General features: G+C 41.6%; 1 protein-coding gene across 2 annotated transcripts in view; it reads left to right on the top strand.

Moving 5' to 3' along the window:
* SIL1 (SIL1 nucleotide exchange factor) overlaps positions 1-13,343 on the top strand; it is a 57,367-nt gene that overhangs the window by 17,457 nt on the left and 26,567 nt on the right. For both annotated transcript variants that reach the window (XM_066611209.1, XM_066611218.1), the window contains exons 6-7: positions 2,581-2,772; positions 5,532-5,653. In XM_066611209.1, the coding sequence (XP_066467306.1) occupies positions 2,581-2,772; positions 5,532-5,653 (314 nt within the window). The remainder of the gene's footprint in view (positions 1-2,580; positions 2,773-5,531; positions 5,654-13,343) is intronic.

Genomic DNA, 13,343 nt, shown 5'->3' with positions numbered 1-13,343 from the left:
GAAGGTGTGGAGGGCTGCAGCCTCAGCCCCCTCCTATGCAGGTCTACTCACAACTAGTCAGTGAGGCTTCCTCTCAGGAAAGTGTGGAGAGGACTGCAACCTGAGAGCTCCAACCAACTTGTCTGCTCAGAAGTCCCATTGTAGTCAATGGGGCTTACTCCCAGGATAGTGTGGAGAAGGTTGCAGCCTGAGTGAGGGCAGGCAGGCAGGCAGGGCAGAAGCTGGCCTGTGGTTCCCCCCCTTCCCGTGCAGGTCTGTTTGACCTTTAAGCCAATGGGGCTTACTCCCAGGATAGTGTGGAGAGGGTTGAAACCTGAGTGAGGGAGGGCAGGCAGGCAGGGCAGAAGCTGGCCTGTGGCTGCCCCCCCATCTTCTTCTCTTCCCCACCTCTGGAGTCTGTGTCCTTTTTTCCTTCCAGCAGGGTGCCTCTGGAAGGTGGGGGGGGGGAGTTCTTTAGTATCCATGTAAGATAAGCAGATGTCATAACCGCCATATGTATTGGAATCCTGGAAGGTCTGGTGAGGAGCTAGATGTGGTGTCAGCAGTGGCCCCTTTAAGGGTAAGGCCTGGGCATCCAGCAGAGTGTGCTGCACAGCTGCAGCCACTGGAAGGCAATAGGGCCCTCAGGGATATAAGGAGCACCTGAGGAAAGGGGTGTGGGTTGTAGAAGGAGTGCAGGTAGGAGAGGAGACAAGACTGACTGACTTGGCTTATTGACTTTGACTTGGATACTCTGATTGATTTGACTGACTTACTTTGGAATCTGATCTTGGACTATGACTTGGCTTATTGACTTTGGACTCTGCCCTGGATGCTCTGACTGACTTTGTGACTAATGGACTGCTGGAGACACTGGAGTTTGGTGTGTGGCTGCTGTGCCCAAGACCTGCTGAGGACCCAGGGTCTGCTGTAGTGGTGGGAGGCTGCTGGCAAGAGAGAGGACCTCTGCAGGTTGAACAGGCGAGCTACCCTGGAGGTGGGGTCCAGCATGAGTGCAGGGCAGAACCAGGGTCATTTGTTGGGGGAAAGAAGGGGAGCTAATTTGCTTAAAGTGGGCCTAATTCTCCAGGCAGAGAATGGCCTTGGAATCAGGCAAAACACCATAGAGGACCAGGCATCTGAAAACACAGGACAAGAATGTATGACAAAACTAACTAAAAGCTACAAGAGGGGGCTACATTATAAAAATGGGACCTATAAGAGCATAAAGGTGAAAAAACTACATATGCAGTATTATCTTCATTTTAGACGTCAAAAGGGTTTTGTGGCTCCTGAGGTTTTTTTTCCTCCGGAAAATGGGTCCAAATGACTCTTTGAGTGTTTAAGGTTGCCGACCCCTGACCTAGGTCATCTACTTCCTAATTTTATAGATCAGTTATTTTATTGAGTAGTTAGGATTTAAGCTGATACTAGATCTGGGAAGTATAAGTTAGAAATGGGTAGGAAAGGTTCTCTAGCCCTTGTGTGGAACATTTTTCAAGAAGTTCCTGCTGGCATCAGGAGACGCAACAGTGCAATTCTATGTATGGCTACTCAGAAGTAAGGCCTATTACATTCAATGAGACTTAGGCTGCAATCCTAACCACACTTTCCTGAGAGTAAGCCCCATTGAACAGAATAGGACTTCTTCTGAGTAGACCTGGTTAGGATTGTGCCCTTAATCCCAGGGAAATGTGTTTAGAATTGCAGCCCAAGTTTTCTTTGTTGCTCTCTATTGAGTAACTGATCTGTTTAGCATTTTTAATGGTTAACTGTCTTGCAACAGCTATAAACAGAACCTTAAGAAAACATCATTAGTAAATAATGAGGGTTGCTTGGTGATTATAAATCACATGCCTTTTGTCTGTTTTCATTCTGGCAGCTGCTTGACTTTTAACTCTGGGTAGTCTTTTTACCTCTCTAGAGGCTCTTCTGAAGGGAAATTTTATATATTCCACCTATTGCATGAGCTATTAAATACTGTATACAAATAAGCGGTCAACTTCATGTAAACAACAAAACTTATAAGGACAGAACTTGCACACTATTAAAGCTCAATGTTTGTGCATTGAATGTGTTCCTAAGCTCTCCGTTTTGAGACATGATACTATGCAATTTTTTTAAAATTTTACTTATGCACATCTTACGTGAATTGACCACTTGTATGAGCTGTAATATTTAATGTATTAATTCATTACTTGGGTCAACCCAAATATAACTTACAAGAGACTCAGGATCATGTCTCTCAACTTAAAAACAACAACTCATGGACAGGGCAAGGGGAAGTGTATGAATCTAATTGGGGGAGTCAGAGATGACATTGGGTGTTGGCCAGGTTGGACACTGACTGAGGGCTCATGGCTGTCAGTGGGTCTACCAGGCCAAGGCCAACCCCCTGAACCATCACTACCAGTGGGAGTGATAGGACCCACGGTGCCATGAAAGGATGAAGAGGAGCTGCATTGGATGAAGCATAGGCCATGTGACCCCACTGCACCAGTGCAACTTAGAATTGGGCTGTTAATACAGCCCTACAGATTAGTTCCTACAGATTAGTATCTTTTGGTATTTATTATTATGGTTTCTTTTCATGTTCCAAAGATTCGTCAGGAAGATGTCAAAAAGAGGTTCCGTTCCATTGACAAACTTAAGGAAGAATTTAAAGAGCTCAGTCTTCAGCTAGAAACAGAATTTGAAATTATGTTTAAGTTAATCGACAAATTCAACAGTTCTACTTCAACGCTAGAAGAGAAAATAGCAGCACTTCGTGATCTTGAGTACTACGTTCATCAGGTAAGAAGGTTTTTAAAAAGCTTTAACAGCTGTTGTGTGGTATTTTGGAAATGTGTTATCATAAAATAAATTTAGTGCAGTGCCAGATGTTCTGTCATTGTGGCATTCAGCTTCTTCCCACATGATAGTTTACCTACCCAGGTATAATGAGAGAGAAACCACTATTGTGTGAAATTGTGCAAGTGGAATGTAAACATATTTGCAACAGTAGCCTTAGGGCCCAATCATATCCAATTTTCTAGTGCTGGTGCAGTTGTGCCAGTGGGGTGTGCGCTGCATCCTATGGTGGAGGGGCAGTAACTGGAGCCTTCTTAAGGTGTGGTAATATATGTTCCCCTAGTCATGGGGCTGCATTGTGGCTACACCAAAGCTCAAAAGTTGGATAGGATTGGGCCCTGAGCCTCCCAAACACATATACGTACAAGAAGCCTTATTTTAGAATTTTATTCAGGCCTCCTTTGAATCCAGAGAGGGTCTTTAATTTATACTGGGGCTTGCTCAGAGTCTGTTCTGGAATCTGTTCTTGAATGCCAGGAATCACCTGGAGCATGTAAAGTATAATATGGGAGTAAGCACCTGAAGCATCTACTGGGTGTTAATTTCTCACCTTTACATCTATGATTAAAAGAGACTTTCAGGTTACACAGCATGACTCTTTGGCTATTTTGAGCCTTTATTTCATTTTATAAATTATACAAACAACCTATTGTTAAGCTATTCCAGGGGGTTTCTTCCAGAATTGCATTATCTAGATCTGCAGTCCTAAGTACTTTTACCTGAAAGTAAGTTCAACTAAAATCATTGCACCTTATTTCTAACATTAAACATGATAAAACTGGAATTGCCACTGTTAATAATAATAACAAAATTGCACCTAAAGCAAATTCACAATGAATTTGGAACTTTCTCCTTAGGGAAAACATCTGTGGCATTCCAAGAGAAACTGAAAATCTATTTGATAAGAACAGTGAAATCCTTCCCAAGGGTTTTGTACATCCTTAGTTAAAAACCCTTCTGAGTTCTAAATGTGGTGCAAGTTGAATTTATAGTCATTGATTATTCTGCTCCCAGCCATTTTCAACCTAAATAGCTTAGCTTCCTCTTCTATATTTCTCCCTTCAAATATATTCTCTTGGCTTCCCTCTTCTGTTCATGTCTAACTGAGATCTCTGCTCATGAGATAAATTATCCATTCCTGCTATTATTTTAGTTTATCTCATGGGCACCTATTATAGCTGGAACTTGTCTTTCTTGAATATGAGTGACACAAGTTTGGACAATGCCTCTCCTGAGCTTTGTACAAAAGCACTGTTGAACAGTTTTCTTAAATCATCAGGACTAAAATTTGCCCTTATTGTTAGGACATCACATTATTGGTTCAGCCATCTTACGATCAATATCCCTAGTTCTCTTTCTTCCTCATTTGTTCTAAGCAATGAGTTACTGCCCAATAATACAACTACTTATTGCTTGGTTCCCAAGCATTTCTAACTCACAGCCCAATCCTATGCATGTCTACTCAGAAGTCTCTTTGTGTTCAGTGGGACTTACTCCAAGTCGGTATGCATAGGATTGCAGCCTTTGTTAAATTTTAAAAACTTACATCCAGGTAATATTAAACTCCTCAGGTTCCCAGTACAAGTTGAGTATCCTTTATCTGAAATGCTTGGGACCAGAACAGTTTTGGATTTTATTTTTTTTTAATTTTGGAATATTTGCATATACATCTTGGAGAAGTAACCCAAGTCTAAGCACAAAATTCTTTTATTTTAGCCCGAAGGTAATTTTATACAATATTTTAAAAATAATTTTTTGTATGCAACAAAGTTTGTATACATCGAACCATCAGAAAGGAAAGGTTGATGACACCTCAGCCACCCATGTGGACAGGCTGTGGTTGTTTAGCATCGTCATCATTCCCAACTATGAATTTATATGCTACCAATCAGCAATCATTTTCTTACATATATTCACACAGAAGTTCTTAATGGCTAAAGCATATGACATACCATTAATATAGTGAAAAATAATGGCATAAATACGTTTTTTTAAAATTTTAGAGCATTTCAGATAAAAGATACTCTACTAACCTTTGGAAAAAAAGGAGAGCTTTGTTTTTGTTAGGGGTGTTTTTAAGTGTTTCTATCTGGAAAAGTGAATCCTGGTGGATGGCATCCAACAGTGCACGAGTGGAAGGAAGTTGATGCAAGGAAAATTTTCTACTGCTTCTTCCTACAGGAGAGTTGAAATGAAGGATATAGGGGCTTCAGTTAATGGCTTCCTGTAAAATCAGGGAGAGGCTCCACTAGAGGAGCTCTTCTTGCAGAAGGTGCCTTTGCCTGAGTTTTTGGTATCTTCCCCCTCATGTTTCTAAGGATTCACCAACCTGGGGGAGGGGGAGCTTTTCAGGTGGCACAGAGGTGGCTGTGGGGCAGAAGGGGGTAGAATGAGCTTGCATGAGCTTCCTTCCATTCACGCAACTCTGGGTACAACCCATTTTTTGAATTTTTTAGTTATTTCTTCTGCTACTGTAATAATCAGTGAATATGGTTTCTTTAGCTGGGATGCAACATTGCATAACTAGAAGAAAGATTATTTTGCTTCTTAAAGTTAATCTCTTAGGTAGTTGGAACACACTTTGATTAACATGTACCTGCTTTAAAAAAGAGAGAAGAACTCTGAATGAAAAGCACTCACTTCACGCACACACACACACTTACACACAAGTTATTATATAAATATGTAACAATCTTTCATAGGTTGATAATGCAAAAGATTTGCTTTCACTTGGTGGTCTTCAACTTCTGATAAATGGGCTAAACAGCACTGAGCCACTGATGAAAGAATATGCATCCTTTGTATTGGGAGCTGCACTGTCTAGGTGAGTATCATTATTGTGTTTTACAGCACAATCCTGTACATGTCTAATCAGATGCAAGTCCCATTAAGTGCCATGGGACTTACTCCCAAGTAAGTGTGTGTAGGATTGCGGTGTTTGTGAATTTGGCAGAAAGGAAAGATTAATCTTAAAGACTGGGTAGAATTGGATTTCCTATTGGGTAAGGTAGGCACAGATTCTGGCAGAGTGCTGTGACATCAGCTGCTTGATGTCGTTGTTGGAATTGGTCAATCCAGAAGTGATTAGACATATCCTGTCGTTGCTAGGCAACCATACAAGGTGGCTTATCTCCCACAGAACTGGCAAAACAGTTGTCCAACTGCTGAAACATGACCCTAGTGGAGTGACCTAACCCTATCCAAATGTTCAGGTAGAAGTTTTCAGGGTGCCTGGATTGACAACAAAGAAACATGACTATGGAACAGATGCTATGGTAATTGGGTGGTGATTGAAATAAAAATATGCCTCGCTGAAAAGATTCAAGATCCTTCAGAAACAAAGCATGAATGAGAACATATGTTGTCTTTTTGGGAATATTATAATAAAAAGTTAAGGCATTGTTAATCTTAAGCACCACTCAGAATCCTCAAAACACACAGAATAGGAAAGGCACAGCTTTAGTAGTCATTATATAAGTGAATCTAAGTGTTTCACAATTAAAAAGAGAGCAAATAGGCTAAGATGGAATGATTTACAAAATGCCCTTGGCTCATCAGCTGTGGTGTACCCCCTCAGAATGGATGATGTAGGCACAGAAGTTTTGCATTTTCCAAAGAGACCAAATCTGATTGCATGTTGTGGACATTTTACAAGTCTGTCCTCCTCAAAACAACTGTGGTGGCATGTTTGACATAAATAAAGATGGTTGTATTTGTCAGTGACCTTTAACCCTTCTCCTTTAATAATAATAATAATAATAATAATAATTAATAATACAGGTATTTATATACCGCCTTTCTTGGTCTTTATTCAAGGCGGTTTACATAGGCAGGCTTATTTAAATCCCCATAGGGATTTTTACAAATGAAAGAAGGTTCTTTCTTTCAAGAACCACAACATTCAGGTGTTTCTCTCTGATCTGGTTTCACATTCTGGCCTCCATCCTCCCACGCTCAGAGCAGATGGAGTAGCTCGGCTTCAGTTTATCAGCTGCTTCAAGGTCGCACGGTGCCGGTGGCCTCGAACTGGCGACCTTGTGGATGTTATCTTCAGGCAAATGGAGGCTCTACCCTCTAGACCAGACCTCCTGCCCAGGGCTTGTCAGTCCTCATGTATCTTTTTCAGGCTGGCCTATATTTTATAGCAAGTTAAAAACAGTCAGGTTTAATCCTTGACAATTCTTCGTACATGTTATGTTGTCTGTTTCACTCTAAGCATTTTAATTAGAAATTCACTTCTTTTGTCTGGGTTTTTTTTTTTTTACTTTATTAGCCCTTGGTGATGTAAGGAAAGTTCTCCATATTACCAATTTGCCTTGTGTTATTAAACAACTGTCATAGCTGCCAGAACTTAAATGCTTCTAAAGAAAAAAATCAATATGAATATTAAGTACTGGGCAGAGTAAAGAAATATGTACCGCATTGATTTATGAACTGCTTGAAAAATAACCAAAACACATTTCAGCATTAATGTACAAACCACAGAAGAAAAATAGCAAAATCTGAAATCCAGCCAAAAAGTATACTAATGCTTAGAAAAGGTCAGCTACACGCTGAAGAAAGAATTAACAACTTAAGTGGAAATATCTCATAATTTCGTTTAAACCTATTCTGCAAGTATTATGCTATGTTTTCTCTCTCAAGTTCATTCATTAGTAGTCCAGTCCTAGCCAATTATCCCCCCACCAATGAGGTGGTGTCAAAATGGCGACCACCCCATCCTATGGTGGGGGGAGCAGTTCAGGAGGTCTCCTCTGGGTAAGGGGACATTTATTCCTTTACCCGAGGGTAAGCTTCAGAGATGCAGAGGGGTTTAATTGAACCTGCACTAGCTAAATAGCTGGCACAGGTCCATGTGGACCCGATTCACTCATCCCCCCACCCAGTTTTGCTTCCTCCCTGCCCCTGTTCTGCCCTTCCCACCTGTCTTGCTGATTTACCTTTATTGGCGAGCGGCAGGAGAAGCGCTAGAGCAAGGGTGTCAAACATAAGGCCTGGGGGCCAGATGCGGCCCACAGAAGCTTTTTATCCAACCCTCAGGCTCTTAGTTGCTAAGCAGTGCTGAGGTGTTACTGATGAAATGGCAGCCCGCATGATAATTGGGCTCTGCTATATCTTGAAATATGATCAAGTTTTGCATATTTTCTCTTGTCATTTGCAGCTAATGTGTTCCTAAGTGAGGAAAAAAGGTCTTGTTTCTGGTAGTGACCTGTTTTATGACATCACTTCCTACCTAATGACATCACTTCTGGCCCTCAGCAGGCATCATAAATGCTATTTGGCCCACTGTATGAAACAAGTTTGACATCCCTGTGCTAGAGTGTGTGGGAAGGCACAGGCTGATGCTGTTGGAGCATCTTTTGTGACTGGTGCTGATTTCTTTATGGCAGTTAATGCCAGTTCAGGAAGCATGCCATTGGGTGGCATGCATAGGATTTGGGCTGTAAGTTTTAAGTATGCTAAGAAGACTTCTGAGTGCTTTTGGATTGGTGACATTTCAGCAGCCATAGCAACGAATTGCATCAAAATGCTCTTATACCTCACCACGTGTCTATAAAAAGAACAGATCTTAATGTGGTGAGATTATAGGTTCACATGTGTTGGGAAGTGTCCAGATCTTTGGCATGGTGGCATGTTGTTTTTGGAAGTAACCTCTGCTCACATGCAGACCTCTTTTGGTCACTGGAGGTTCTCAGTGCAGTGCTGTGCCAAAGATCCGAATACAGCTCACTGTTAGAAGGGGTCAACCCTGGGTATTTTAAGATATAGTAAGGCAGCCTACTTGCAAGTATTACCAAAAGAGCATATGGCTCATCAATGTGCTGTATAACTTTTTTCATATAAACATCCTGTCTCACTATTTAAAGAAAGACATGATTAACATTAATTCCCAGTCTATTGCATTACACCAAGATAACTTTCAAAGTTCTGTCTGTTCACATAAGGAATCAAGAGCATCGGTTAACTTTCTGTTAACTATCTTGCCTTTTATATATGCTTCTCCATCTTCAAGCCAGTAGATGTGAAAGGTCAAGAAGCTCACCATGTTTTTTTCATTTAGCTTTTCCTACTGCTGTGAACTCCACTATCGGCTTTTTCGAATCATGAATGTTAAGTCTTTGTGGGTGTCTGTCCATGCTTTCAAGAAGAAACAATGTGCAAGCCTGGCCATTCATGTTGGCATCCCTAGTGCAGTAACTTATCTCTGCAGGTGCTCTTTTCTCTCTCAGATTTGCTCACTCTCACCTTTATTCATTCTGCAAATGCTGAACAATCATTGGCATCCTTCAGTGTCAGAAGACTATGGTATCGCGCTCCAAATGGTGGTTCTGGAACAGCGTCTAGTGTGACTGAAAAGGCCGATTCAGGAGTGACAATCCCTTCCGCACTGAGAGCAAAAGTAGTCTGTCCCTAGTCTGTCTCCCTGGCTACGGGCCTTCCTTCTTTGCCTCTTTGCCTCAGTCTGTTGGGCAAGTGTCTTCAAACTGAGAGACGCCATGCTGCACAGCCTGCCTCCAAGCAGGACGCTCAGAGGCCAAGGTTTCCCATCTGTTGAGGTCCATTCCTAAGGCCTTCAGATCCCTCTTGCAGATATCCTTGTATCACAGCTGTGGTCTACCTGTAGGGCACTTTCCCTGCATGAGTTTTCTATAGAGGAGATCCTTTGGGATCCAGCCATCGTCCATTCTCACAACATGACCAAACCAATACAAAGCCAATGTCTTTGTTTCAGTAGTATATACATGCTAGGGATTCCAGCTCGTTCCAGAACTATGTTGTTTGGAACTTTGTCCTGCCAGTGATACCACTGAACAATACAGCATACAAAATTCAGTCCTTGTAATTTAAAACAAACATAATAGTTGTACAAAAAAAAAACTGTGGCAAATGTAAACAGCATCACAGAGGATTGAATCCTGCAACAACATTCATTTCTTCATTCAGTCCATATGTATTCATAGTTCTTATTGTGGAAAACCAGTACAGGTTTTTTTTCTTCTTCCATAGTGTGTGTGTGTGTACTGTGACCCACTGTTTGAGAAACCCTGCCCTAGTGGTACTGCAGTTAGAAAAAATATCTATTGATACCTCAGGACACTTCACACCTGTATTAGAGCATTTATGTTTGCTGGGTTGTTGAACCAATGGGTGTAGCACAGTTGTCAAAAATTGACAGAAGTTGTTAGAAGTCACCCAAAAGAAGAGTCCAGAATAAGTGGTATGAGCTTGATACCATAGTGGGAATGAAAAGGAGATTTTAAAAAAAGTCTTTTTTATGATGAAATATCAGACATGAGCTGCAGGTGTCATTGTTTTTAGCATATGCTTATAAATAGAATAGGGCTGTAGACTGTGAATTTTACTGGTGGACAGAAAAAAGATATACTGTACATCTCTGCTATTCTGAAAGGGGAGAGAGGGTTGGAAGGAGCCCTATATCAAAATTGGAAGGGAAGGGTGAGGAAAATTTACTAACCCAAGAAGGGTAAACCCAAAGAAAAACAATAATAGACATATCCAAATGAATCCAACTCCTTTGTTTATAAATCTGGGGACCAGGATGGACCTTGGTTGCACAGGAATCAAAATGCTGTGACTCAAGGGCAGAGGGGCTTACACCCAAGTCATTGCGTAAGATAGAAGAAGGCTGTTTGGTTTTTGCACCGAGCCTGATGCTTCTGCAGCTGCACAGAGACACCTGCATGATCTGTTCCTAAAAATTGCCGTGATTGGGAAGTGGAAGCCATTTCAACCTCTCCTCACCTGAGGGGGATCCAACTCTAGCTCAACTGTTCAATGCAGCTCGATGCAGCCAGCTGAATCGAGGGCAAACACAAATTAAACATCCCACTTTCCAGCACTGGCATAGCTGTGCCAATGGGATGTGTGCTGCATCGTGCAGTTGGGGGGCACTCAAGGAGGCCTCCTCAAGGTAAGGGAATGTTTGTTTCTTTACCTTGGAGCTGCATTGTCCTTTAGTCTGTGCTGGAAAGTGGATTAGGATTGCACCCTTAGGTATTCAACATTTTCTGAGGTTTTCTTCTTACTGTTGTCTTCAGCTCCACCACACAAATTCAGTTGTGTTAACAGATTAAAATGCATGGTTTTTACCTGTCCACTGTATTTGTGGATCACTTGCCATGATGATCAGGGTTCCTGCTCTGTCTAACACCAAATTGTTTGTGATTGGATAACATTGTGGCCTGTTCTCACCCAGCTTAGTGTGTTGGCCTTGTGCCAATACTCTTGCTCTGGGCACCAGTTTGTTTTTCATTACTGTGTGTGATTGCACTGCAGCAAACATGCTGTGATATTTTTTTTCTTCCATAAGTCTGTGTAAAGAAGCTCTACTCAGTTTTCCAGGACATGCTTATGAAATAATAGTTGGGCAAGCTAAAATGTCGGGCTACTTTTCCTCCTGTGGAAATTGCCAAAATGGAGGATTAGCAAATGAATGAAACTGGAATTAGGAAGGTTCTATTCAATTGTGTTGCAGCCTAATGAGATGTGGAATGTAAGTTGCAGTTAAAATGTTTTCAATAGAGCCAATGAAATTTTTCTCAATATGCATGGGTTGATATGTCTTTAATGGCCAAGTCCAGATTTCTATAGGATTTGCATATGAATAAAACTGTGACATACTTAATATCCTGCTGTTGTGAAAATGTAATCTAAGTATTGGGGCCCTCTGTGAGCTAGTAGGGCTTGTTATTATGCCATATACTGAGAAAAATTTTTGAAATGTGTCATGCAGCTTTGCTTTCAAAAATACAGTGTGGAAAGGCACTACCAGAGTGAGTGACTGAATGGCAGGAGTGGGTGAACCTGATAGGAGGACAAAGACCATACTTGCCTAGGCTTAAAACCCAAGCTTACTCTTTTTCTAATGTGACTGCCTTGAAAGAAAATTTGCTGATGAATATATGAAACTGTCTTCAACAGAGTCAGGCTATTGGTTTGTCTACCTTATTTATGGCCCAATCCTAACTAACTAGGATTGGGCCAGTGCACAGGGTAGTTTACACATAGGAAAGTGAAACAGGAGAGGAACCAGGCAGGGAAGGAGAGCAATTGAGACCAGGAAGCGGGTGGCATTGGCAGTGGCTGCACCACTGATATCCTATCCTCCTTCCCAGGTTTGATCCATCTTCCTGGGCCCACTTGGTTGTGCACCAGCAAAACAGCCAGTGCAGATCCAAGTAGACCCATTTGAGTAGCAGAGGCTTACCTCCAGGCAGGGGAACAAATGTTTCTTTACTCCCCCCCCCCCCCCAGGATGCAGTGTGCAGTCTGGTGGTGCTGCACGGGATTTATTTAGGATTGGGCTATTTTCACAGGCAGTGGTTAAGGCCTCAGGCAAACAGATCTTCCCTGTCTCTGTTACCTGATATGCTTAGCTGGAAGAGCCAGGGATTTATCATGGATGTTCTGCAGGCTAACTATTGTGTGTGATCTACCCCTGAGTTATTAATCCATTCATAACTAAACTGTGGGCCCAATCCTATCCAGTACTTTCTAGTACTCTTGCAACTGTGCCAATGGAGTGTGCGCTGCATTCTGTGGTGGTGGGTGTAGACACAGAGTCCCCTCAAGGTAAGGAAATGTTTGTTTCCATACCTCTGGGCTGCATTGCAGCTGCATCAGTGCTGGAAAGTTGAATAGGATTGGACCCTGTATTTATTATTTCACCAATTGTCAGATACCACTTGAAGTACTTTCATCTTGGAAATTACCATGCATCCACAGTTTAAGCATTGCTGGTCATTGAAATTTTGTCTTAGTTTGCATCTTGGATTAGAGTTAAACTTTACATTAGAAAGAGATTGTCGTCTTTCTAGTTCTTTCATGAGTTTGCAGGAAATAAAAGAACATTACTTTGACTCATCATATATGTGGGAGTGAGAAATTTTGCTCTCTTTAAATGAAAAACACAATTGGTTTCCTTAGTTATTAATATAGCATCTAGTCACTTAGCCACACGCAAATATTTGCCATGTGTTAAGTTGTTATGCTGCTACTCTTTCAGGCTTTTCAGAATTTTTCAATTTAAATTCAGAGCATTTGCATTCCAAAAAAGAAAAGTGTCTGACTTGTTCTTGGACTCCCACAGCACAAACAATGCTCTCTGCACATATTCTTAAGCAATCATGGTGAGATACTGAAACATCCTCAGGGACGACTTGCACTGCTTTTTGTCACTTTTTTCTTGTCCCGCCTACATATTGTACAAACATTCCCAATACTAAGATGTTGAGAAAGGGAATGACCTGCATTGCCTGATCCGATAGACAGTAGTTTCTGACTGAGGTGGTTGGGCAGTAGTGGATGGTTTTCACAGGAAAATCCATACCAACTTTTGTCATTCCCCCTTCTGTTTAAAAGATGCAAACAAATAAAAAGGCATTTCTTGCCCTTGGATGCCAGCAGTAGTCACCTGAAGCATCTAGTTGGCTGCCAGTAATCCCATAGTATTACAGGTCCAGCCTATTTATACATGGATTTTTTATACACGG

The sequence above is a fragment of the Tiliqua scincoides genome, chromosome 1 (genome assembly GCF_035046505.1).
Source record: "Tiliqua scincoides isolate rTilSci1 chromosome 1, rTilSci1.hap2, whole genome shotgun sequence".
NCBI lineage: Eukaryota > Metazoa > Chordata > Lepidosauria > Squamata > Scincidae > Tiliqua > Tiliqua scincoides.
This window is presented reverse-complemented; position numbering and strand designations above follow the sequence as displayed.